Source organism: Mycteria americana, chromosome 9, assembly GCF_035582795.1.
Source record: "Mycteria americana isolate JAX WOST 10 ecotype Jacksonville Zoo and Gardens chromosome 9, USCA_MyAme_1.0, whole genome shotgun sequence".
NCBI lineage: Eukaryota > Metazoa > Chordata > Aves > Ciconiiformes > Ciconiidae > Mycteria > Mycteria americana.
Genome location: NC_134373.1, coordinates 11,881,325 through 11,908,608, shown reverse-complemented (window position 1 = coordinate 11,908,608; position 27,284 = coordinate 11,881,325). Strand labels below are relative to the sequence as shown.

Genomic DNA, 27,284 nt, shown 5'->3' with positions numbered 1-27,284 from the left:
GTATGATTGGTTTCACAAATTATTAGACTGCTTCTTCAAACTAGTTGCATTTTTTTTATAAAGTTATTTCAGAACTATCAGTCCTGTGATTGCAAGGCACCTTGTAATTTCCAACCTCAAATCCTAGAATAATTCAGGCTGGAAGGGATTTCTAGAGGTTACCTGATCCAGCCCCCTGCTTAGAGCACCAGCCAATTTCAAAGTTGGATCAGGCTGCTAATGGGCACATGCAGACCATGCAGACGTATTTCTTTGGATTACCAGCCTAACCACACCTGGAGAAGGCAGAAAATGAGAATTCAGTTTGCTGTAGCTATGCGTTTCCTCTGTACATTTTGGGAGGCATTTTGATTTGTCTAATTGCTTAATGAGGGTAACTAGTTGGACATACGTCATACATCAGATCTTTCTGCTCTCACCCTGATGCCAGCAGAATGATTTAAATGAACATTCCTCTGCTGACAGGTTATGCTTGGGTGGGTTTTCAATATGCTAAATGTAAACATGATTTTCTTCACTGGGAGGTAAGAGTTAATACATTTCATCTGTGCGTGTCTTCTTGCAGTGTGTGGTTTGTCACATACTGTTGTTCTATTGTGGCGTGAGAAGATTGCAGGAGTAATGTCTTTTTTCAAGTCTTGCAAATAACAGCACAGGCAATATCCATATAAAGAGAAAGGCGAAGCTGTTCTGACCATTTCTCCCCTGAATCCCAATAGCATCAAAAAATGTCCTGGTGAACATTCTTGTTTTCTATCTCGTTCCTAATGAGGGAAGGAGACTTTCTAGTGTTCTTCTGGGACACTTAGTTCCAGCACCTCACTGCCAAAATGTCATCCACGGGCATTAGGGTTTGTCTGGTCAACAGCATAAAATGCAGGTGACATATCTTGGGGGTTTTTTATGTATTCAAGTGAGTGTGAAAAACTTATAATGTGGGCTTTTAAAAATTGGACTTCGTGTCAGTGGGACTGTGCTGGGGTTCAGTCTGCAGGAACTGTGTGGATCTTTCCTGACTAGCTCAGCAGGAGTAAAAATTAATCTTGTGTTGCATATTCTACCTATTCATTGTCCTTTAATCTCTGAAGTGTCATTACTCATGAGGAGCATCAGTACTTGTATCCAAGAGCAGGTTTGGAGGTTTATGAGGTTTGGAGGAGCACATTTATGAGTTGTTATTATAAACATCTCTTTGTTATTGTGATCTCTCCGTGAACTAGGCTTCAAAGACAACAGCAGCGTCTTCCCTTTGCTTCACTTCTTCATTCAGTAAACTGTATTAGTAAAAGTGTACCGTAAAAGATTAATCTGATGATAAAATTTAATTACATAAGCAGAAAAACTTTGTTGTCTGACGTAAAATGAGAGGGTGTTTTCACAGAGAGAAAGCACAAAAATGCTTGCTGTTGGTGTCAAACAATAATATTCTCGGCATGAGAAGCTTGGAGGAGTAGCAACCCTTTGCATTTTGTACAGGGCTCAGGAGAGAAATTAGATGAAATATGCACATTCTGAGATTTGTGGCCCATGAACTGGTGGCAGCACAAATAAATGTAGTGTCTAATGAATAAAACTTCAGCCCAGGTGGTTGGAGACGGACCAGAAATGGCTTTCTAGGTAGCCACTGAAATGGAGTCTGTTTGGAATTGATACAGGAGAGAGAGTGCCAGATCGCTCAACTGGTATGACTCACCCTGGCCCATGTCATTTAACCATGTCAGGTTAAATGTCAGAGCTAGGTAGATTTACACCAGCTCAAAGGTCTGATCCATAATCATATGGTTCAAACTGGGGAAATGTGCTGTGTGGTTTTGTTTTTCCAGGCTACATGAAAGCGGCGAGCTTTGAGCACTTCACCTCCTTTCTGTCAAGAAGGAGAAGGGCCAGGGTAACCATCTCACATAAATGAAGCTCTGTATGATGACACAGTCATGGATGCGCAGGAAGAACTGTCTGGGCAAATACAAGCTCCGTTCTCATTTGTGCTGGTGCCTCTCCCCCTCCTGGGCTTTGAGCTGGTGCCCGAAGGCATAATGTTTGAGCTTAGTTCCTTACCCCTTGTTCCCCGCCAAGGAGCTTGTGATCTTGGCAATATTACCATGCCTTACTATTTCAGAAGGCTCTGAGCTTCTTGGCAAGAAGTTTATGCACTGGGGGTGTGCATGCAATATTGACATCCGTCCTTCATAAATTGCACAATAGCTGAGGAAAAGGACAAACCCCAGCATACTTTGGGTTCCTGGTAAGTTCTGCCACATAGATTTGGAAGAGAGACCGTCACATGTGCAGCAGGTTCTGGGCCATTCTTGTTGTGTAGGCAGCTGGGGAAGGTGCTGTGTAACCTGAAGACACATTCAGGGCTTCCTCTTTTATGGCAGACTAAAGAATAGGTGGGTTGGAGAGGCAGCTTTCTCTCTGCCTTTCCCATGGCTTTGAGACTCCTGTCCTTGGGGATTAGGAGTATCCCCTTTGGGTGAAAGTTTGGAGGATGTCTCAGGACTATCTCCTCTCTTCTTCATGAGTGACCCAGGACCTGTGTGCTCTCACCTCGTGGGATCCCCAGGCCATTTCCTTTCCTAGCAAGTGACTCGGACTTGCCTCCGAGGAGATCCTGCCTAACCTCCTGTTTCTGCCATGTAGGTGTTTGGTTCCTGTGTTCACATCTAGCACGGTGTTGTGTTGCTCTCATGTTGTGGGTCCCAGTTCCATCTATTGGGTGGTGCCGCTCTGTTGTTATATTTTATTCATGCCGATTTTTGCTTTGTATTGTGTGTCAGTGTGTTTGGGGGTGAGGTGGGGGGGGCATTCCTTATATTTTTGTGTGTCTGTTGCTGTGTCTCATAACAGGAGTTGGAAAGGTGCATGTTAATAATGTCATTAATAGGTTAAAGAGTAGAGTTTCCTTCCTCCGTTGACCATCCCTAATTTCAGAGATTTACACTTCAGAATCTAGATTTACTAGAGACCTGTGGATTTGGCAGATGTGCTGGATGGAAAATTGTACTTTGGTTAGGATAAAGGGATGTTAACTTCATTCCTGAAAGCCAGCATTGGGTTGTTTATTTCGGATCTCAAAAGAACAGAGGCAATTTCAGATTTATTTCCTCTTTTGGCAGAAAAATTTGAGAGTGAAAGATGGCAAAGATTACAAAACAGCCATGTTAAAGAAGAGTGGATTACAGAAAGTTTCCTCTCTGTTGATTTTATCTGTAACGTTATATGTTATGTTGTCTACTTCAACCTCACAGAGCAAATCCAACAGCCAAGCCTTTCCTTCAGGCCCACAAGTACAAGCCCTCCTGAGGGCAGAGTGCAGAGGATGGGGCTGAGAAAAGGCTTTTCTCTGGAGGTTTCTTTTTTTTTTTAAGTGGATATTTTATGGGGTGGGTGGATGGGTGCTGTGGCTACCTGAAAGGATGTTAAGGGAAATGTTTAAAGCAGCTTATTTTTTCAAGGGAGATTGTACTATGAGGGACACCATATACACCAATTTGAGTGTGTTGTCAGCCCTCTTTGTCCTTATAAATACACAGATTAATTCACGGAGTATTGTAGGAAGTGCATTGAAACATGGTTAAGATACTTGGTCCAGAGTGAAGAGAGAGACACTTAATTTCTGGGTGGCTTTGAGGAAGTGTTGTGGGAAGGACTTGAAAATTTAAGCTTCTGATTTTTGGACACAGCTCATTTTGGGTGCCTTAGCATGTTGTAGAGCACTTAGTCTTTCGAGTTGGATTTCTGTCTTACTCAGTACTTTCAAAGAGCTGTCCCCTGGGCTGTCACAGGATGGACGTTCAAGTTTGTGAAGTGTAGAGGACACCTTTGAAAACATGAGCATTGCTCCCCAGGTGCCTCTGCTTGTTCTTGTTTAAAATGGTAGATATTTTCTGTCCCTGAAAGAGTGCATCAGTGCTGGTGAAGTGTTTTCATTGTCATTAACCGTTGGCTGCAAGGAACTGCTGGGAACCTAAAAGCTAAATTTTGGTGAAGGAAATGGGCGGTACGGAGGGAAACAATTTGAAACATCTCTTCAGAAAATGTGCACCTCAGTAAATAGACAACAGCAGCTCCTGTAACAGGCAGCAGCTGAATTGTGCAGCTCTCTAAAAACAGAAATCACAAATGTATTCAGCCGATGCATTGAATCAGATATGTAAGAGTAATTTCGCTTTGTCACATAAAGAGCGCCAAAGCACAAAGAGGTAAAGGGATGTGGAAAACAGCTGAGGAAGAAAAGGCTGATAGCATGCTGTGTATTATTTTATTTATACTGGTATTATTTTGCTTTTATTATTTTCTTTAGCTGTTTTCTTGGCAACTATTTCAGTTTCTCAAAGGGTAAGTGGATCAGTGAAAGGCATGAATAGCTGCTGACGGAGACACTTCCCTAGGTTTTCTAATCATCTTCATATTCACAAATGCCACTGGAGTTGTCGAATACTGAGGAATGATATGTTTGTCACACTTTGCTACTCCACACATAAGCCTTTCTGATTTGCAACCATCTGCTTGTAGGAGTTAGTGAATGGGTAGAAATAAACCAAAAGAAACCTTAGTTAAGAACATAGGGCAAAACCCCAAGGCAAATACAAAATAAATTTCTAAGCCCGAAAAGAGGTATTTGTTGGCAATCATTAGGAATTCATCTAGGCAATTTGCATCCCCAAGACCCCTACCAGGCCAAATCAGTGTAAGGTAAGATGCCTCAGAGTCCTGTCTGTCAGCTTCCTGATGGTGGAGAAGGTTGTTGCCTTACGTCTCTAGAGCCTCGGGCAGTGTAGGCAAAGGGCAGGATACTAACAGTAATGGCCTTCTCATGAACACAAAAGAAGCTAACAGCTTCCTTGCTCAGACAGATTCATTAGAAAACGCTTTGAAACTGTTGTCTTTTCTAAAGAGTGTTTTTCCAGAGGGCAGGTTGTACCATCAGGTACCAGGTTCTGAGGTGAGTTCAGAGGATTGCCTCTAATTGTTGCAATAGTTATGAAAGTGGCTTGCTTTTTCTTGCAGCCAAAAATTTATATCCCAACTTGTGGAAATATGAAAGAACTTGTTTCTTCTCTGATTATCTAGCACAATTCCCAGTAACCACTGTGATTCAGAGGCAAGCACCTTAATATTCCTGAGAAACAACTCTCGGAAAGTACTTCTGATTCAGAGAGTGTGATTTATTAATTACAGGCTTTTGTATGCACTTAACTTATGGTGCAAAATGAAGCTTAAGAATCCCTTTGTTCATGAAGTTCACAGGCTCATCCAGGCTATGTGCATGATGCTTGTGCTTCTCTAAAACTTTTCTGCATGTGCTAGTCTTCTCAGACTAGTACTGCTACCTGCAGACCTGCGAGGTACAACATTTTAACATTTTCAGGTTAAGCCCTTTTTAAAATTAGTTTCTCTAGTCCTTTTCACTAGATTTCCTTTCCAGGGTATCACATCAGCGAATAGCTTTAATATTTCTTTCAAACAAATCTGTTTTATCACACAAATGTACAGGATCCTTTTTTTTGTCTGCAGTCAGCCAGCACCACTGTAGTTATTAAATATTCTTCCTTTATCCTTTATTCTGGCAAGCCACCCCAAACCCATCCTCTTGCACAGCTGTCTTTGTCGGAGTGCACATTAGCACTGAACTGCACAGAAGGCAAACGGATAGTCTCCTTCATCCCTCCTCTTCTGATGTTTGCTGAATAACACCCTCAGAAGCTGAGGTAGTAAGTGCCCGGTTTCCTCCTCAACCTGAGCATTTCACCGTCCTGTTTTCTTGATCCCAGCAAGATCTGTGAAGCAGGGAAGCGGTTATATCTTTTAGTAGTCTGCCTGATGGAGCTGGAAACAAGAGACGGTTGTTCAGGTTCGTTCCTTTCATTATGTCTGCAGACAGCAGCCGTGCTCTGAGCAAGGGTTGCGCGTTTTTCCGCAACTGTATCAGCTGATCTAAAAAAATGCGTATACATAGAGATACATGTACATACATACATACATACATATGTAATCGCCTACAACAAATCTTGCTTCTTTTGTGTCCTGTAAACAAAGCTATTCCTGATAATAGTCTGACGTATCTGACCAAATCTTGCTTCAGCTCCTATCTATCTGGGATCTGGAAATGCATTTCCAAGGTGAACAGGGTGCCAGGAGAGTCGTGGGGAGCGCTGGGAGTACCGCATACTGCTCAGCTCTTGTTATTAGGAAGCAGTTGGGCCAGGCTTTCAGTGTCGCACCCAAGGCATGGATGTAACCTCTGCTGTTTACTTGCAGGCGCTCGTGTTAATGCCAAGGACAATATGTGGCTGACTCCTCTCCATCGAGCAGTTGCTTCAAGGAGTGAAGTGAGTAAGATTTGATTACCCTGCTTTGCACGTAAACTACATGCTGGGGGAAAAAGCAAACCATTGAGAGCCATAGTAGGTAGCACGGTGACACAAACAGGGAAAGTGTTTTCTGTGTGTGTGGCCTTTAGCATTGCAGCTGGAGGCCAGCTTTTACAAGTTAGTTATAGCTGCTTTTGAGCCTTAATGTGGTTGATTTTCGCCTTGTGGAACGCTTTACATTACCGTAGCAAGTCATACTGAGCAACCATCAGCTGGAGTGGGTAAGCAGGACTGAAGTGGGATAGAGTCCACAGTAGTCTACAGTGGCCACATCATCTTCAAGTGGTGAAATAAAGAGGAATAAATCCATGTGGATGTGTGCACGCTGTGTGTGTGCCAGAAGGGAGTGGATGCGTATGTGATCCAACACGTATTACCACATAGTTTGTTTTGGTTAATTGCATTTCAAGGCATCCATTAGGTTTTCTGTTAATGCATTTGATTCATGCATAAAGGTGGGTTAGCCCATATTTCTTCTACTTGACAACTAGAAATCTTCTGGCATCGTCTTGTACTTCTTCCGTTGCTATCTCAAAAAGGAGCAGCAATATCTATCAGGAATGCAGCTCAGGCATGACTGTTTTCAACTGCACCATTATTCTTGACTTTCCATTTTGGACCTCCCCATATACTTTTATCCTCCTAATACTTAGTTAACAGTGAGCCCAACTGCAGACCGAATTGGCTGCTGGGGACAAGGGGAGGGGCTGTAAAAGAGACAGAGGGTGGCTGTCTTCCAGAGACTGATGGACTTGAATCACCTCCGTAACAGTCCCAGCGCTTGCCAAGCCTGGAGGCAGGAATCCTGGGCTTGCTTCTGAACTCGGGCATTGTTTGGCTGCTGGCTGAGCTTCCCAGCTGCTGGCATCCGCTGAAACCCTCTGAAAGGAATATCTGATAGAGTATGAATGCTGTAATGGGGCAAAACACAAAAAGCCATGTTGGAAAACAAAGGTCAGACTTAAACCTTAAAAAACAAGCCACAATCTTTTTGATGCAGGAATTGCAGTGTGCTTGGTTTCTTTTTTTGGATGTGTCAGAGTACATGATTTTTATTGTCAGTGGCAGTCCTAACAGAAAATGTACGTCTTTCTGTGGGTTTGTGTCTCATCTTTAACTCTGTGTCAGCTGAAGGCCAATTGCACAATGAGAAACTGTCTTCCATTGTGCTGGCAGTTCTGGTACCTCACAGTGAGTACCCAGGTGAGGCAATAGTGAGGCAGCAGGGGAAGGCACCAGCCTCTGATGCCTTTTCATGGTCTGCTAGATATTTTATAAATGCACATAGCTTTCTTCTCCCAGTCTTTTTTCTTTGTTATTTATATGATAATTGCTACTTTTAGTAATAATTTTGAAACAAGATTCAGCAGTTTGAAGCTCTTTCAGTGCTGCTTTTACTTTATTACACAATCTAAGAAATGTGCAGCTTCAGTATAATAGGACGAAACTGATAGTGATAGTAGTAGATAGCAGTAGGTGAATTTATAGTTCACATTGATAGTAGGAGGTGAATTCATGGTCCAGAAGTTGACCGATAGGACTTGGTGTGGTTTTTGAAGTTCCTGTGAGCACAGTTGCTTTTAGAATGATCACCTACAAGCTTTAAGTTTTATTATCAATCTTTCACTATGAAGCTTTCACAGGATTCAGAAACTGTTTTATAGATTGATTAAAAGCATGAACACATTTTTACTTAAGTCTTAATGATTTTTCAAGTGGGCTTTAGGGATTTAAATATTTATTTACAAATCAGCAACCCTCAGGTGTGTCTGTGCAGGATTGTTAATGGATGTATCAGCTTTCAGCCTTATACGGTTTGAAAAAGCAAAGAGATTTCACTCTGATGACTTGGGACAGCTAGAGACACTGAATACAGAGGCTTACACCATAGCTGTGGACTGCATGCATGTGTAGAAATTATGTTAATAAAAAGGGATAGCTCATGCTCTCAAAAGCGATAAAATTAAAACTTCTCCATAAGGATTTTAACATTTTTATCCCAAATCTGATAGAGCAGCAGATTTGCAGATGTAAACAAAAATATGTAAATGTTCTTTTAAAAAGTCTAAATACTTTTAGCTTAGACTTTTCAGTCCTTACTATTTACTTCTAAAAATTCTCCTTTAACTTTTTCTTGCCTTCATTAAGAGTCAAAGTGCATGAATTTTCCTGCTGACTTCATGTCCCAGCTGAGTAGGTCTCCAGTGAACTACATTTAAATGACTTTTAAAATAGTAGGCCTGTAATTTAAAAAACAAAATCCTGTTGAGACATCAACAGTGATATATCATTATTGGTGCTGTAAGAGATGCAATGTCACTGACTGAACAAATCTGTTAGAGGACAGTTCGTGAGATGGTTGTAGAAACTGAAATTGCTGAGATCGGTTGAGGACAAAGAACTAAAACGCCTAGTAAGGATGTACGGTTGATACAGACTGCAGGCACTCTCCTGGGCCATTCTAGATACAAAAGTGCTATTTAAACACACTGTATGTGTTTGTTATTCATTAATAAAATTTTGGCTGGGCTTACCAGAAAACTTTTGAGTTTATGGAAAAAGAATAAGGTACTACGTAGGTCTAGGGCTTTCCCACTTACCAGCTGTGAGTTGTAATTAGCAGACAAGGCTACTTGAATGCTACTGTGTCCCAGTGGTTCCTTTGTATTTTGTTTGTTTGTGGGGAAAAAAGGAAGAAGAAACAAAATGTAATTTTGAGAAAGACTTGTTTTTTCATCTGACTTGCTTAATGGCAGATGCATGACTAGAAGCAGAAAAGAACTGATTGTGAATTCTCCAGTGAGACAGTCTCTCGAGAGAACAGTACATTTTCTCACTGGGAAATATTCACTTTTAACCTTAATTAACCTTAAAAGATGTTGTTTGGTCTCAGGCTGACAGAATGGATGTTGCAGTGAAGACCCTTGGCGTATGCTTAGCCCTTGGGGAGGGAAGGAATGCTACTGCTAGCTTGGGGACACCAGCATCAACCCTTGCCTGTGATTCTCATGTTTTTGCAAAGCTAAAATTTTGTTTTCACATATTCTGTTTTATTTTCTCCTTTTTCCTGTTTATAAATAAAACTTACAGCAATTTGCTATGATTTTACAATCATAGCAATGATGTGCTTTTCATTTTGTAAATGAAAAGCACAAAAAATCATTTTAATGATGTGCTTTTCATTTTGTAAATAATTTCTGTAACAGTGAGCTCAAATAAGTACATTCATTTCTTCAACGAGAGCACAGTTATGATGACTGAGGTACTGGAAGTTAATCAACCGAACAGGCTGGGCTCTCTGTGTAAGCAGCTTTGTACATCCTAAAATCAAATGGGGAAATTTTGATTGTGAGGACACTGCTCTGAATGACAGCAAAGGTGATGTGTGCTCTGGCATTTGAATCAACAATACCATTCCACTAGCCTGGGAGGTTGTTTTGATAAATGTTGTTCTCTTTCCCTCCTCCTGGCCCTGTCTGATATGCATGAGTAATATGTACAGGTAATATGATTGAGCTGTCATGTATTTATTCAAACTGCTTGGTTATGGATATAACTGTGTTGCTGTTGCAGGAAGCAGTGCAAGTATTGATTAAGCACTCGGCCGATGTCAATGCTCGGGACAAAAACTGGCAGACACCACTGCACGTGGCAGCTGCAAACAAGGCAGTGAAATGCGCGGAAGTCATCATCCCCATGCTGAGCAGCGTCAATGTCTCTGACCGAGGGGGACGGACGGCATTGCACCACGCAGCTCTGAATGGCCACATTGAGGTGAGTTGTATAAGAGCATAATTGATGGTTGGCTTATTTATTTGTTTTCTCAGTTCAAAAAGTTGACCTGCTGTGGCTGGGTCTAGACTGAGCCCCATATCCCTGACCCCCACGATTCCTATCATTCAGCTGCTTTCCAAACTGTGCAACAGATTTCCTACCTGCAGAAACAAGACAGTGGCTGGAAAGTACCTGTGCAGAGCCAGCATGCAAGTGAGGTGTGCATGCAGACTTGGAGAGCTGGCTGTGTCACCGGCTCTGGCAACTCAGGTGTGTCCTTGGCTCTTTTGAGCTTGACTGCCTGCAAAAATAAGAGTGGCAGAATGGAAGGAAGGGAAAACTGATGGATTCATTTAATACTGAAGAAATGTTCAGCTGTGGGAGATCCAGTCGGTCTGCTTTTCTAATATGTCTAGAAAATATGCTTCCGGTTTTTCTACTTATCTTATACAAGCAAACCCTTCTAGTCTAATTACTGTTTCTATATGAAAACCCCATAGTTTTGTAAATAAAGCCGCTATGTAAACGGTTTTGCTAGCGTCTTTAGATCTGGGTGCAAGGATCCTTGTTTGCCCATTCCACACCTGAAGATCTAGATATGGAATAAAAACTCTTAGACTGGAACAGTAGGCTTCTGTCAACAAAAGTTGATCAGTTGTACTGTAATTAAAAGAAGAAAGAGGAATGGTAGTTCCTGTAAAATGATGATGGTGTTTGGCCTTTAAAATACTGGCCTGTAGGAAAGAGATAGTAATGCTTGAGTCTAACAGTCATAATCTAAAGCTCCTGAGCTTTTGGATAGAGTGTATCAGAAATGTTAACTGAATATATGCTGTTATTAGCCGATCTCTGTGGCAAAGCAGTGTATGAGAGGAAGACAGTCATCAAGCTCTGTAATTTGTGATTTTAGAATGTTTTGCTGAAAAAGACAGTTGTTGAATGTGTTTTCCATTCAGTTTCCTTTCTTTTTTTCCCTGATTTTTCTTACGTTTAATGTTGGATGATTGGCAATGGGGAAAGCAGCTTTTCACCTCTTAGCCATGCTGTCTAAAAGGCCAGAGTCGTATGCGAAGCAGCCTGGTGCCTGTCCACACTGCCATGGGCACATGGAAACTTAATGAAAATCACCGTGGCGTGGCAAGAAATAGACACTCCTTGTTGAAAGATCAAGCAGCTTTTAGGGTTTGTTACCTCACGGTCTGGAGGAATCTTGTCCCAGTCCACAAGAAAACCCCTTAAATTGATCCTAACAGTAAAAACTAAGAGCAATGTTTCTCTTCCAGGCCTGTTTCTCTTCCAGGTTGTTCGCCAAGCTGAATTTGAAGCACAGTGGAGTAGCAGCACCCTGCATGCTCTCAGCCCCCTCTGTGGACACAGAACTTGTCCTCGTTACTTGTGGCTGTCACTGCTCCATGTCATTAATGCACACAGCTTTGAACAGTATTTGTGTAATTCACAAATTTATCGTTCAAAAGCAGATTTTGTGATCCCAACTTTATTGCTAGAATGCTTTGTTATAAACTGTTGAGTGCGTGATCTACAGGGTTGGTTTACTTGCTGTTGTTACTTCTAGATGGTGAACTTGCTCTTAGCCAAGGGGGCAAACATCAATGCTTTTGACAAAAAGGACAGAAGAGCTCTTCACTGGGCAGCGTACATGGGTAAGGCTTGGGTTGTTGCTCCTTCTTTTTAATTTCCTATTCACAAACCAAAAGCAGGTGTTAAAATGCACAAGAGCCAACCTGGCCGTGGAACGTGAGCGTTGTATTTACCCTGAAGAGGGAAGGGTTCAGCTGATCTAAATACACACCATCCATTTACGGTTTTGCAGCTGGTGAGAACTTGGCCCTGATTTCCTTTTTAACAGAGTTAATTGTGGGCTTTTTGTGTTGCTTTTTTCATTTTGGTCTTTTTATCCTGACTCTAATTCCAGCCTGAAGTATATTTGGGCTTGAAAAAATACAGGTTATATTTGTTTCAATTTTTGCTAAAAGCTACTTTATATAAAATGCAGATAAATACAATCATAAATTTTGCTGTTTATCTATGTTTATAAGTAGCTAAGTTACGATATTGTTAGGAAGTGCTTTATAGGCTTTCTTCCTGTTAGGAGCACGTTGTTGTCTTTTATTCCAGAGTGGACAAGAGCAACCGATTCGTCTATTCAAAACATCAGTGTTGTTACCAAATACTGCTTAATTAAATCAATTGACCTTATCATTCCTTTCAAGTTAAAGGAAGATTTCTTATAGTGGGGCATTATAATTTAAAAATACTAGAACAAGATTGCCTGTGATAGTGGTCATGCTTGTTCAAGAGCTTTTGTTGGCCAAGCAGCGTATTCCAGATTGTAATTTGTGAGGTGTTGTGTACCCTCGGCCAGGAACTCTCTCATCTGACCTGTCAAAATCTTGATTTTAATCCTGGCACTTTTAGAAATGAGATAATAGGAGATTTCAAACTGTGAGAAAAGCATATTGTGCCTTTTTTTTGATATACACAGACAGATGGAAAGACTCTTGCCAACAAATGTGATTTGGCTTTTGAGCTAGCGAGCTTTGAACTCCACTCTGTAGAGGTGAAAGGCTTTTACATTGTACTGTGCAATTCCACATCTCTTTTGCTCTTAATTCTTTTCAGAAATTCATGATGTACTTCTCAAAATATTTAGATAACATTTAAGGCCTAAATTAGCAATGGGATTTAGGAGTCTGTAGTGTAATTTGGACATAATTTACATAATGAGACCTGAGCGTCTTATCCTATAAACCCTCATGTAGTTTCTTGAATGCTTAAATATCTTTGGGCACTTTGGACTTTGTCCATAAAGTTTCCTAGGTCCTGCACATGACCAGAGCTGCCTCTGTCATGAAAGTGCTGTACAACTCAGATGGGGCACAACTTTATATGGTGTTTGACATAATAAATTTTTAATTCTAAGAAAAACACCTCTGCTTCAACATGAAGCAATAAGGACTATTCCTCAGTTAGCCTTGATTTAATTTTGGTGATTAGGGCACTATCAGGAAAGGCAGGCTAGATGGTTTGAGGCCTTCAGGGAGAGGAGGAAATTAAGATACAGGTGGGTTATAAGTTGCATTTTGAGATGCTCAACTCTTCCCCTGTATTCTGTAGGGAGATCCTAATTCAGGGATAGGCATTTCACTCCTGAAGACAGATGTCCCACCAATCTGGCAGTCAGCTCTCAATCTGTATGACTATTGAGGCTATTGCAGTCATTTTAATTTGCAGACTAAGTATGTGTGTATGGACTATGAGTTCAGATTCAAACATTTTTAGACATATATGCAGGATTTTTTGCACCGTTTTGTGTTAATGATACAGTTTTGGAGAGTCAAAAACCTGATCCAAAGATCAGTGGATTCAGTAGAAAATCTTGTCTTTGTATTTGTAGGCTTTGGATCAAATTCTGCACTCACTTGAAATTTAGTTTTCTGTGTCCTCAATGGTGCTAGAAAAGAGGATACCTTCATTTTATCATTTATTAAAGTTATTTTGTGTTGCTAACAGAGAATGACAAGTGTTTAGCAGCTGTGTTTGCAGATGACATCAACAGGATGCTGTTTTGAGAGACTTGTATTGTCATGCTCCTGTGCTCACTGTTCTTTCTGTAACAGGGAGAATAAAACACAAACTGTTATTTTTAGAGAAATAAATGGAAAAGAGGTGTGTTTTTCTTCTTTAAGTGACTGGAAAACTAGTTCAGTAAAGAGAAATTTGACACATCTGGTGAAGGTGAATGCATGGATTTCTTGACAAGGCCTGAAGCTGGGATTAAGAAAATTTACGAAAATGCTTTTTTTTTGTTTGTAAAACTGTGGGAGCATTGTGAAACAGCAGCAAAAGGGGCAGTGCGTTAGCAAGAAAGCAGTAATTTGGGAGAAGTGATGCTGTAGGATGTATACTCATTGATTACTATCTTTCGTCTTTTGAAGGTCACCTGGAAGTTGTTGCCTTACTGATTAATCATGGTGCAGAAGTGACTTGTAAAGACAAGAAAGGTTACACCCCACTTCATGCAGCTGCATCCAATGGGCAGATTAACATTGTGAAACACCTCCTTAACCTGGGGGTAGAGGTATGTGGTAATGTCCTCTTTGTGGCTTCCATGTTTCTCCATATTTGGAGATATTCTTTTCTTCCTTCTTATGGATGCTGCTACATACATTGGCAGAGCTTCTGAAGAAAATAGTTCCCATTTTCTGGACCACCTTGTGCTTCATGTGGTTTATGGGTTCAAGAGCCAGGAAACATTCTGGAATAAAAAATGTCTGATACGGACAGTAAATTTCAGGCCACCTTGCTGAAGAAATTGGGAAATATATGCTGTTCCTGCAGAGGGAGATGGAATAATGAAATTTCCCTTGGCTCAGCATTCCCTTTGATATGATGAGCGGTTGTTCTCAATATGTACACTGTGTACTTTACTAAAGAGCAGTTCAGGCTGTTTAAGTTTAGGGACCTGTATTTTCTCTGTAGCTGATGGAGGGAAGGAGAAGGATTATTTTCACTCTGGAAAATAACTTTTTTCCAGGGCACAGACGTCTCTTAGTGTAATATTGTCAACTCAGTGGTTCAAAGCAGCAGTGAGATGACCAGAAGAGCCTGCACTGGTTAATCAGAGATGTCAAATAAAGCCATTGCATTTGCCATTGCATTTTCAGCTGACTTGACCTGCCAAAAAAATGTCAGAAGTCTGTGTTCACAGGCTGTTGACTGTGAAGTTGAAGGGGAATAGGTGTTTCCTGTTATTAGCAGTACTAGGCTAATAACTACCTTTAACTTCCACATTCTCCACCACTGGGGATATGATCTTTGAGACGCCTGTATTTCATGGAAGGGTGTTCACGTCATCCCCGAGTCTTTTGTACAATCTGTCTTGTCCTATTTTACAGAACAGCAGTTGAATACTAAGCCGGTCATCAAGAAGTAACATAATCTTAATTACATCTTTATAATACTGAGCTACTGAAAGTGGTTTCTTATTGAAGTGTAAATGGCTGTGAAGTTTCACCTTCCCTTCACTCAGACACCTTCAATCCCTTCTCAAAAGAAATCTGTGGAAAGAGTTCTTAAGCCTGATTCTGTTCACAAAAATTCAATAGTCAGTGTTTAAATTTTTTTAATAAAGATTGTGAGCTTTTTATTCATCCTACTTTCCCACTTATATGTAAAAGCTTTCCAGCTTGTTAAGACTTTTGTCATCATCGTCATCATTCCATAGTCCTGCTATCAGCTTTAAGCTTTATACTGGCTTTCAGAAATTGCCAGTAGGATAAAAAGTTAATAATAGTAAAGGTAAAACATTCCAAATTAAGCTCTCTGTGAGTATATTTTTGTCAATGAAATTTGCTGGTGAGAAATACGCCCTATGACAGTTCAAGCCTCCAGCTATTTCCATTTGCAGTATGCGATGCGTTATGTAAAATGGTAAGCTGATATCTGTAATTTTAACTGTGTCTCCTTGTCTCATTTTAGATTGATGAAATGAACATCTATGGAAATACTGCACTTCACATTGCCTGTTACAATGGTCAGGATTCTGTTGTTAATGAGCTGATTGACTATGGTGCTAATGTAAATCAGCCTAATAATAATGGATTCACTCCCTTGCATTTTGCTGCTGCCTCCACTCACGGAGCACTGTGTCTTGAACTACTAGTGAATAATGGGGCAGATGTTAACATTCAGGTAAAACTTGTATTGCAGCTCTTCAGTTTTACTTTATCCTATTTTGCATACCTCAGGAGACTGGAAACTATAATAACGAGTAGAGCATGGCTTTAAATCCTTGATGGAAGTAGAGTGATGCTGAGAATGTTGATCACTAACCTGTTTGGATGAGATTACATCCCAGCAGAGAAGCTCTCAGTGCCTTGATAAATATAATGAAGGCTTTAAACTCTAGGCCAGCCGCTCTCCTCAAGGCATGAACCACTACTAAAATATAGTCCCAGGAGCAATGTCAAAATGTTACCTCAGGGAGTGGTGGTAAGTCAAGGAACTAATTCTTTCTGGTGTTTTCCTTCCCCCTACAATATGGATTTAATTAAACCTGATTCTAAAAAGGTCCCTTTGACTTTCCTGGGGAAGTAAGAAGTGAAGGTTGTTTGTTTACCTATTTTAGAGCCTGAGTTTATGAAGTCTGATTCTGTTTAGGTTATCTGAATGCTCTTGAGATACAATTGATACATCTTGATGAAGCTGAAAGGGACTTGCTGTTACCCAGCAGAGAGTCCTGGTATAGGTACCAGAAGACTTGAGATCTCTGAGTTCATATAAGATTTTGACTGCTTTACTTTAAACTCTGTGTGTTTCAGTTTCCCATCTGTAAAACTGGTCTCCTAGCATTTAACACCTCTGGCAAGTCCCAGTGCACTATTTAAACTCAGAATTATTAAAATGAAATTAGGGATTGTGCTTACCAATGAATGCAAAGCGCCATGCCAATAAACATGAAGTGATGCGAGTAGTGAGGCTGGTACCCTTCCCTTGCTATTTTCTCATCTCCTCGACTTCCCCAATCTCAGTTTCTTTCTCTAGAACCCAAAACATTCACCTCTGCTCATTGTACCTTTCCTTTCATATGGCTTCCCTGTTTTCTAATTGTCTTTTGTAGACATCTTATTTATGATTGCATGGAAATTTATTAGCCAAAACTTTTAAATGTAATGGCTTTTATTCTGGGATGTATCTATAAAATGCAGATTGATAAACAGGATACAGTTCTTGAATCTCTCAGAGACTGCTCCTACTTAGCTTTATGGTTCCTTTGCTTTTCTTTATTCCCCTCATTGCAAGGGTTAGAGGAAATAATGACTGAATGGGAAATGTTACTTAAAAATAATATTCAAGAATAGTATGTCATATATCTGTAGGTTTCTAGCAGGTATTGTGTACTGCTAGGCTGTAGGGACAGGCTCCACTCCAGCCCATTTCCTATTCATTGCTGAGGAACTGTTTTACCTGTATGCTTATACCTTCTGCATTTACCATCATGTATAGATTCAGTCCTACAGACTTTTGAAGCCAGTGGAGGTTTTATCTGGAGAATAGCTGTAGGATGTTGAGCTGAGAGACTTCAAATTGTTACCACCGCTTTACATGCTAAAAGGTTGTTTTTATGTTTTGTTTCTGTTAGAGTAAGGATGGGAAGAGCCCGCTGCACATGACAGCTGTCCATGGGAGGTTCACGCGGTCGCAGACCCTTATTCAGAATGGTGAGTTTCTGTGCCTGTTTAACGACTCTCCAAAAGATTAGGAATTTCCAAGGTTGCAATTTTTAGTTGTTCTGACCCAGAGTGCCAAAGGACTGTTCTGAGAGCTGCTTAGCTCTCCATCAACTTCTGGCTTTGAGCTGCACTGGCAGCTCTCATTCCAGCGTGTCATCACAAGTCGAGATTTTGGTTGTTAACAAAATCCCATATTCCTCCAGCTGACGGTGCTCCAGCTGATCTGCTGTGATTCTTAACCTGAAAACAACAGTTCAAAGCTGTATTTAGAGAAGCAGGCACAACTTTCTCAAATGATTTAAAAACTAAAAAAAGAAAAAGTTTCCAGTTGTCCTCCCTTGGGTTCTTAGAGCTCAGACCATTTTCTCTACCCTCCACTCAGGAGCTGTACTTCTCTCACCTCCCTTAGCTCCACCCGTCGCCACTGTCTTTATTAAGTGTTGAGTAAATACTCAGGAGAGTGGACCAGCGCCACGTTGTTTGTTCTGGCATAGCTAGGATTCCTGATTATCAGTCATTTGTCCAAGAATACTACAGAGTATAACAAATATTATTGTTGGAGATCTGGCAGAGGCCTGTTTCCGATCGACAGAGGTTGCTATTACTGATTGTTAACTTATGTTTCCCAGCTTTGGCCACTATACCAGACAGGATGGTCTGGGGTTTGTTTGTTGTTTTTGTTTGTTTGTTTTCCAAAATCCCAAACTTGGAACTTAAGTGTGAGATGTTGAAGATGGCTGAACAGTTACACTGTAAATGTAATGACACTTAGATTTACACAAGATTGTATTTTAAAATGGAGGTCTTCAGTACATCGTGCTTCTTTCAGGTCATCATGCAAATTGTTGTCATATCTCTCCTTGGGTAAATAAAATAGTAATAATAAAAGGAGTTTGGGCAAACTGGAAGAAACTGTGCTTTGATGCAATTTTTAGTTGTTTAGTCAAATATGCTCTCTGACTTACAGCTGTTGTTTGCTCTTTGTTGGATTTGTGTGTGAAAGGACTGGCAGTTCTTCATCTGTCCTTCACGCCTCTCTACTCTTCTTCAAGTTACTTGGGTTTCGCTTCTTTCTTTCTTCGTTTGCTGCCCCTCTAATTTTAGTATTGTACACAGATCAGATTGCGAGTGACTTTATGCCTCATTGCCATAGGATATTGTGGAAGAGAGAAATGTCAATGATTTAAAGAAATGGAGTTTCATTCTGCAGTACTTAATGAGTTGGCTAAAGATGTCTCAATTTCTGGCTGCTGTCTCTAGCGACTTGTAGAGGAAGAATGGATTATGTTAAAATTTGAAAATTGCAAATGTGATACCTATCGTTAAAAATGGGGAAAAAGAAAAGCTGGAAATTTTACATAGGTTAGCCAAAAATTCTGAAATGAGCGAATGAACAAACTGTTTGTAAACACTTAGGGAGGAGTGGGCAATATCTGGCATAGATTTCTCAAGAGTAAAAGATACTGAAAACATCATAATTCTCTTCTACAGCAGGGTAATAGGCTTTGTGAACACAGCACAAAGTTCTGACTTTTCTGTGGGCAGATAATGTTCGTGAAGACCTCTGCTGGTGGAGGCTCCACCCCAAGGAACCTGTTCCAGCATTTCACTGACCTTTATTTACCATTAGAAAATGCTGTATAGTGCTTTACTAGAACTATTCTTGTTGCAGTTATGGCCTGTTATCTCCTGTGAATAGTGGACATGCAGTAAATATTACCATATCCTGATGTTAGCAAGACTTTTTACATGCTTTCATAAAGTATTCTCACAGCAAACTAGTGGAGTATTAAAATATTACAGTGTTGGTGCATAACTAGTTGAAAAACTACACTCAGAGATTCATAATAAATGGATTGATGTTGAAACAGAAGGTGTAGCGAGGGGGTTTTCAATTTCCCTCCTGGGTCTGGAACTATCCAGGATTTTCATTAACAACTTGGATAGTGGAATAGAAAATGTGCTTTTAACATTTGGAGAAAACATGAAATTGGGAGAGACTGTTAGTTTGGCAGAAGGTGGAGTCAGAATGGAAAATGATCCTGTAAAATTGGAGACAGAAGATATAATGCAAGTGAAGCAAAGGAAAGATACCACACACAAGCAGGAGTATCAGTTGGCCAAGTTCAGAATGGCAACAGCCAGGTGGGTGGCGGTTCCTCAGGAAAGGATCTGGGGCTTGTAGAGGATCAGAAGCTTGTTGACCACAAGTCAAAAGTGTCATGGTGCTTAAAAAAAAAAGATCAACAATGTACATGGTGCTGTACAACGTACGGGAGTGTATAGATAGGAGCGTAGCCAGCAGGCATGAAGTAATCCTTTTGCTCAGCTCGGCGTTGGGAGATGTCAGCTGTAGTACTGTTTCTGGCTTTTGACATTTTACTTCCAGAAGGATGTGGGCCAGCTGGAGAGGACTGGGGGAAGGACGAGAATAGTTGGAGTGCAGCAAACCTGACTTACAAGGAGAAAAAATTACAGTTCCTTGGTCCAAAAAGAAAACAAGGACTTGATAGCAATCTTTGTGGGGGGTCAAAAGCTGCAGCAGAGAAGAAAGAAATAATCTATTTTTCCTGCTTTTGAGGATAAAACATGAGATGACAGGCTTAAACTGCAACAGGAAAAGTTCTGCTTAAGCGCTGTTTGGTTGTTCTTTGGTAAGACACAGAGAAGGCACACAACATGCTTGTTGTTTGCAGTGTGTTCCTGCTGGCCTCTTGCGTGAACTCTATTTAACATGGTTGTCTTACAGGTAAGGTTGAGTGGCAATGCCTTTACGAATGAGGGCATAGTTTCAGCAGTTTATTTTGTTAGTTTGATTCAAGGCATCCATTTGTACCTTTAGATGAGCAGCAAGTCTGAATCGTGTACTTGACTGTTGCATGCCATCTTGTTCACCTGTTTCCCACCATTTTTCCCCACCAGTGTAGTTGAAGAGGGAGATGAAAATGCTGCTGCCAGACCACATTCAGTACCAGTGGCTGACAGCTGACAGCTTCCTATGTGCTGTTCTTGGTCTCTGAAATTTAGTGTCTCTGTGGCTGGACTGGTTACGCTGCATTCGCTAGAGAGAAATGTTTGTTGTCACTGGTTCATGCTTAATCTTTCAGTGTTAAACTGTATGAAAATATCTTTTGCAGGAGGGGAAATCGACTGTGTTGATAAGGATGGTAACACTCCTCTGCATGTGGCTGCAAGATACGGACATGAGCTTTTGATTAACACCCTCATAACCAGCGGAGCAGATACTGCCAAGTAGGTGGCTGAAGTGGAGCTGTTTCTAATGATCAAGTGTTATGTCTGATGCCTGGAAACACAGTTCCTCCTCAGGTTCTGAAGTGTGAAGGTTAAAATGGATAAGCGTAACTGTACTGTACTTCAGTGGGTGACAGGGGGCTAAAATATGAACACTTGGGAAGCGTGGAGGGGAGGGAAGTCCTGCTAAGTTCCTATTGTGCCCAGTTACGCGGTTACAAGTAGTACAAGTACTTTTGCCTAAAGCATTGATGTGGCACAGTGGTATATAATGTACATGAAGTACATATGTATATAAAGTGCATCTTGATCAGAGTTATTTCAGAAAGTCTGTAGCAATGACTTTGTAGAGGAAACGTAATTGAAAAAAATTCAGATGCCTTCCAAAGGAATTGTGTGCGTATTCCTTAGTATCTCAATTAGCCTAATGTTTAATGGCCTGTCACACATGGTGAATATTCTTTTGTCTTATATCTTTTGGAATGACAGAGGATAATCAATAGAAATGCAGTATTGCAAAGCAGATGTTACTAAATATTTCTGATCTCAATATAACTAGAGCATGTCTTGATGTTGCATGGTTTCTGATATTCAGGTGACGGAAATAATAGGACTGCTTTTATCTGATTTGTGAGTTTGGGAGTCTTTTTTGAATAGAAGGACAAGGAGTTGAAATTAGACACATTTCTAAATGTTGTTAGTGCTTTCTTCCTTAATTCAATTTTTTGTTTGTTTGTTTTTTTTTTTTTCCTTGCACATGTGTCAAGACTGCACCCACAATATGATAAGTATGGTCAACTCAAACACTGGCAGGTGCTTGATTTTTAAGAGTACTTGAGTATTGGTTAGTTATGTTAAGGTTCTTATGGTCTGTCAAAAGAAAATCGCAAACCTGAAGGTAAACAAAGGGGTGTAAGACCAGAGTAATGCAATGCCACGAGGGATATCTGTACCACGTATTTAATAGCAGCATCTGATTTCATGAATGTAAGTTTTTGGCAATTACTGCCACATGCCTCCAAAATATAATTTAAGGGTCTTCTACCTAGAACCTACCATAGAAATCAGTGACTTCTCTTGACTTACCTAGTTAGGACAACCTGCTTTGAGATACAAATGAGCTGGTTTTAATTTTGAAGATACTTGCAGCTCCTGGTATTTTGTATGTTTGCTTGGCGATGTTTAAAAATGTGGCACATTTGCCCATATTCCTTTATCAAGTACAACTGTCACCATGCAAACTTGGAAGGTGGAACAGATCTTCAGTTGGCATGGATAATGAAATTCCACAGGCTTCAGCTAACGTCACTGGATTTTATTAACAGAGCTAGCATGAAGATGTCGGTGTCTAAATAGATGTGTATTTTTCCTAGCTCTTTCTCCAGTACAGTAAGTCTCAGTCTGTCTCTTATCTTGAGGTTTAAAGGGAAAATGAGATGCAGTGGGATAGCCCACTCTTAGAATCAGGGTTATCCAGTTAGAAATTCTATTTCACACTTGGGTGACTGGAACATTGATAGAATAAAATACTTTTTCCAACAGCAGAAATAAGTGAAATAAGAAGTTGGCTCAGAGATACCAGGCAGATCCAAATGATGCTACTGTCTGTGCTAAACAAGGAGCATTGAAACGCTGGGAATGGGCTTTCATATGTGCTGCATGTAAATAACTCTGGCTGAGCTCCCCGAACTGGCTTTGAAAAGAAAATTCTGCAGCGTTGTTAGCAACAACTGCAGACAGCTCGGTCAGTCTTTGAGGCAACTGCATTTAAAGGGGCAAGTGTGTAAGTGATGGGAGGAACCAGTGTGAACAACGCTATAGAAGTGTGACACTGGTTAGCAGATGTGCAGATAGTGTATTTTGATGGAAACCAGCCAAAACATGTGCTGGGTGGAAATCTTGACCTAAAAGAAGAAAAATATTGCTTTAGATAACTAGGTGGAGGAGGAGATAGAGAGAAATGGGTGTAGGAAGAGGCACAGCAATACAGAATGTCCAATATTGGCTTAAATAAATGAATCCACAGCTGAAAAATGCAGCCTGTTTATACAGATGCAGCAGCTTGGTGGAGCTTGTGCTGTTTCCTTCAAAGAATAGGCTGTCAGATCGTCTTTTAATAAATTTGCTCTAAGATGTAGACGCTGACACTAGCAAAATTAAAGTTTGTACAGCACCACAAGTCGCTCGGTAGTGTAGTGAAGCAGCGAGGAGGACACATTTAATGTGAAGACAGAGGAAGGATGGGCCTGTGGATTCTGGAAAGAATAAGTTTTTTAAAAACAAACCAAAATTAGTTAAATACATATATGTATAAAATGTTGGCGAGAGCAAGATATCTTTATAAAAATCCACATTCATTTTTGTCTAAAGCTTCATAAGTAGTTATGATTTATGGTGAGTCTTGCAGAAAGACAAGTTCCTTCGTCTTTGGGTCCGTATCTGAAATCCTCTTCCATGAGGTGATCATACTCTCCCATCCACCAGTTGTCTTGCAGAAATGAAGGGCAGATATGAATCCATCTGCTATTGTTCAAGAGTTTATGATTTTTCAAAAATGTATCTGCTGAAGCAGGCAGTAGATGATAATCTTGTCGTGATAGTGGGCTTCATGTTTATGTGCACTTGGAGGACTGCCAGTAGGATAATATTTCTAGAATAACAAGGTGCTTTTCACAAAACAGTGCTAAATGACAGAAGCCAAGATGTCCAAACCCAAAAGTCTTCTAAGACATTAAACATGCTTAAGGACTGAACTGTGATGATTTGCTGATATTAATAAAACTGCTGAGTGCTCAGCTTGTTTAAAAACTATGTGGTTGCCTGCTGAAGATTTAGACTAATGATAGGTGCCTACTTTTTTTTTTTACTCAGCATGTCTTCTCTGAGAAGCTTATAGTGTAATTGAAAAGAAGGTCATGTGTTAAAGGGGGAGACAGTGAAAGGGAATGTGAGGAGAGTAGCTGGAGCAAATAGGAAAATTAGATGTTTAGTTCTTAGGATGTGGGAAGAAAACTGTAAGTGTCACGGCAGCCTAAAGGAAAGTATGAAGAAGAGTCGTCAGCTACCCCAGCCCCAGGGGAGAGAGAGAGGGAAGAAGGGGAGGCTTTGAAAACCCACATGAGAGTTATCTAAAGGATGTTAACTGCAGGAAAAATGGGTTTCAGAAATAATATTGAGAAAATTTCGACGTTTACTTTTACCTCAGAATGGCAGTTGCAGCATGTGTAGCCGATGCAGAAATTTGTGCATCCCACACTGGGAAATTGACTGCACGTAATATCTGCTCTCTCGCTTCCTCCCTTACCTTGGCTTTCGCCTTGAATTTTTAGAAACCTTCCTGCCACATTCTGTTCAAAGCGTAATGCCAAGATTTTGCTGTATCAGAATATTTTTAACTCCTGAGAAGGCTGGTAAAAGGAAATACAGATAAAAACAATGTGGCAGGAAGAATCTTCCTTGAAAAGGATAAAAAATGCTGCCTTTGTGGAAGGAGCTTTTGATGTGTTGTGTCTGTATGCAACCTGCGTTTTCACGTGACTTTGTGTAATGAGACTGTTGTGCCTTTCAGGTGTGGGATCCATAACATGTTCCCTTTACACTTAGCAGCGCTGAATGCTCACTCAGACTGCTGCAGGAAATTGTTGTCATCGGGTAAGTAAATCCCGCAACGTCTGTGGAGCTCGAGTAGTGTGTGTCTCTGCTGCTTACGGCCCCTTTATACTCATTGTTGTGAATTGTTCAAATGAAAGACTTCCTGTGCTGCTGTGTTCAGCTGTGTGGTGTGGTGTACGGGAGCGTGCGAGGCTTTCCTAACGGCATGCTGGTACTTCCTGTATTGTTCATGCCCAAAGCCCTTTTCTCCTGCCAGGTTCAGAGAGTTTATAGTAATTCACTGGGAAGAGGGAGGAAATTTAGGACCTTTTCCCAAACTGTAGGAATGTGAGACACCGTTTTGGTTTGGGTCCCGTCCCCCCCAAAGAAGTAATTCAGGAAATTATCTCCTTGGGCCCTGCACTGGAGCAGGTATTTACATCTCGCTGGCAATGATATATTTTAGATACAGACAAAGTGTGTTTCTGAATCCAGCCAGAGTAAAGGAGTTAGGCTGGCCAAAGCTCTGTGGGCACGAGAGGGGAAATGAGTGAAAGTGTAGTGTTGAGAGAGCAATCTCAGGACCCTCACCAGAGCCCAAAGCAGAAGGAGCAGGAGTTTGCCGATGCAACCATTTCAAAAGAGGCAGCAATCAGGTGCCAAATCCCAAATTCTTTTTTTCCAGGCAAGAGTTCCCATGAGTTAAAAAAACACAAGGCAGATCATATGCTTTTTCTAGAAAATTGCTTCATTACTTAACATGTAAAATCTCCTACTTTTTTTCCCTAAACTTGAGTCCTGTAGGATATAAAAAAAGTGTGAAAAATGGCAATTACATACCCCATTATGTTAAACCTTGGTGTGCTCTGGCCTTGACCACTAGATCAAGAAGGAAGAGAAAAAGCTCTGGGTGACCACAGTTAGTACTGCCAGGCTTATATCTTTGGCCTTGTGCATCTCGATGAATATCCTTGTGTGCTCCTGGAAGCCTCTTTCCAACCTGAAAACCACACGCACTAAAAATGTCCCCATTTCTTGTTCAGGCTGACTCTGTGGTTTTTCCTCATTTCTTTATGTTTTCTGTCTTCATGTCCTGCTGTCACAGTCCTCTTGATAAGTATCTGCCTCATAAATGCCTGCCACATAGTTTTAAATAGGGATGTGGCGCAGAGCTGGATGTGGAAATAGATGCTCGTCGACTTTGCAGCTCTTTTTATAGAGCTGCCAAACTGGAGCAGCCGCTTGCCGTTCCCGTGACAACCTCTTTCTGACTGTAGTTGCTTGCGTTCTGTTTTCTTCCAACTAACTGATTTTTCTGTCTCTGCAATGTTTCTTGTGGTTTAACTAGGACAAAAGTATAGCATAGTGTCCTTGTTTAGTAATGAGCACGTGCTGTCTGCAGGCTTTGAAATAGACACCCCCGATAGCTTTGGAAGAACGTGCCTCCACGCTGCCGCTGCAGGAGGGTGAGTAGTTGTGACTGTAGCTGTTGTAAGTTATTTTGTGGCTTCGTTGCAGATTTGGTGCCAGCCAAGTTGACTGTGCCATCCACAGAGGAATTTATTGCGGTGCAAGGGAAGCAAAGCGGTCTGATGTCAAATTTTGGTCACTTGAGGCTGTCTTTTCCCACTGCCCTCATGTAGGGGTTGCTTGCAAAGTAAAGGAGATGGTCTGATTCCCTCTACTGCAGAGAGCTGGGCTGTGATTTGAAGCATGGGTTTCAGGCATAGGGTAAAACTCTTTCTTTTCATGCCTCTGTGAAGACTGCTTCAGCTTTGGGTGGGGGTACTGCATACTCACCCAGGTCTGTCTGTTGGCCACAGCGGTTGCTGAGGGCGAGCAGTCAGCAGGAAATCATCAGTTCCTAGGGCAAAGCAAGTGAGGAGAAGGAGCTGTGGCTCCTGGGATGCTGCTGACAGGGGGAGTTATTCCTGGCCTCCACCTTTGGACCGTGTCCTTGTCCAAAAATGCAACTATGCAACAGTGCCCATCAGATTGCAACCCTCGAGTCCAAATGCAGCTCATGTCCCTCTTTCCCATTTTTCAGCTGCAAGTTTAAAAGTTTCTAAAAGAAAAACCAACAAACCAAAACAACAACCAAAAAACAACCCCAAAACAAACAAACAACCCCCCCGTCCAAATTAGAAAATCAAAAGACTGTTGTTCTCTCAGGGTGATGCATTCCTGATAAGTGCTGGGAGGCCAGAAATGGAAAAAAATGAAAACTGAAATACATCAATTTAAGTTGTAAATGTAGCGTCCAGTTAGTTTAAATATTTCCAAATAATTGTCAGTGGAGCGCTATGAAGTTAACCTAGCAAAAGGACAAAACATTTGGCAAGCATTGAGTTTTGACTCTTCTGTTGAGGGCTTTATGGCTCAGAAAACAGCTGAAATGGAGCCTTGGCTAGAACCCAGCTTGGATTCTCTGTGGTTATAGCAAGCAGAAAAGGTCATCCACAGCGAATACTTGGCACTCTTTCTGGAAGTTGTTTTTTCTTCTCGGTGGACCAAAATGTGTATCACAAAGTTTTCGTTATTGCAAAAAACTAATAAAATTGAGCCAAACAGTGTTTTTTATTATTCTTATGATATTATTCTTCTTGATACTTGTCTCTATAGAGGAGGTATGACTGTTGCTTGGATGGAAGTTATTATAGTATAGTTCAAATGCTACCTCTTTGATAAGGCTGCACCCCAAAAGAATAATAAAAACGACCTGGAAGCCCTAAAGAGAAGGAGAGGCTTCATAAGAAGCAAAAGTGGCTCATGAAAATAAACCATATTTTTCCAGTGGTTTACTACAATTGTCATCACTAACAAGTGTTTTTATTTTTAGTACGTTGTGGTGAGTGTTCTGTGGCTATTTTATGCAATAGCAATTTAGAGTAGGGATGAACATACGCCAACATATTGCATCCAGCCTTTTTTTTTCCTGGAGCTATACAAAAGGCATTAGTTTTTTTCCTGACACATGCCTGTTACTCCCATTACATTAATGGGACTTGCATAGGTACGAGGAAAAGAACATACTTCAAAG

The 27,284-nt window shown here is 40.8% G+C and overlaps 1 protein-coding gene across 13 annotated transcripts in view; it reads left to right on the top strand.

Annotated features, from left to right (window-relative positions):
- ANKRD44 (ankyrin repeat domain 44) overlaps positions 1–27,284 on the top strand; it is a 153,248-nt gene that overhangs the window by 83,413 nt on the left and 42,551 nt on the right. For 8 of the 13 annotated variants that reach the window (XR_012777127.1, XM_075511978.1, XM_075511977.1 and 5 more), the window contains 9 exons: positions 6,262–6,332; positions 9,948–10,148; positions 11,722–11,809; positions 14,105–14,247; positions 15,648–15,860; positions 17,311–17,389; positions 20,539–20,653; positions 24,222–24,304; positions 25,593–25,710. Coding sequence is in view for 12 of the 13 variants with exons in the window: in XM_075511978.1 (XP_075368093.1) it covers positions 6,262–6,332; positions 9,948–10,148; positions 11,722–11,809; positions 14,105–14,247; positions 15,648–15,860; positions 17,311–17,389; positions 20,539–20,653; positions 24,222–24,304; positions 25,593–25,710 (1,111 nt within the window). In the remaining variant the exon portion in view is untranslated. The remainder of the gene's footprint in view (positions 1–6,261; positions 6,333–9,947; positions 10,149–11,721; positions 11,810–14,104; positions 14,248–15,647; positions 15,861–17,310; positions 17,390–20,538; positions 20,654–24,221; positions 24,305–25,592; positions 25,711–27,284) is intronic. The other 5 variants (XM_075511983.1, XM_075511979.1, XM_075511976.1 and 2 more) reach the window with 2 other exon arrangements.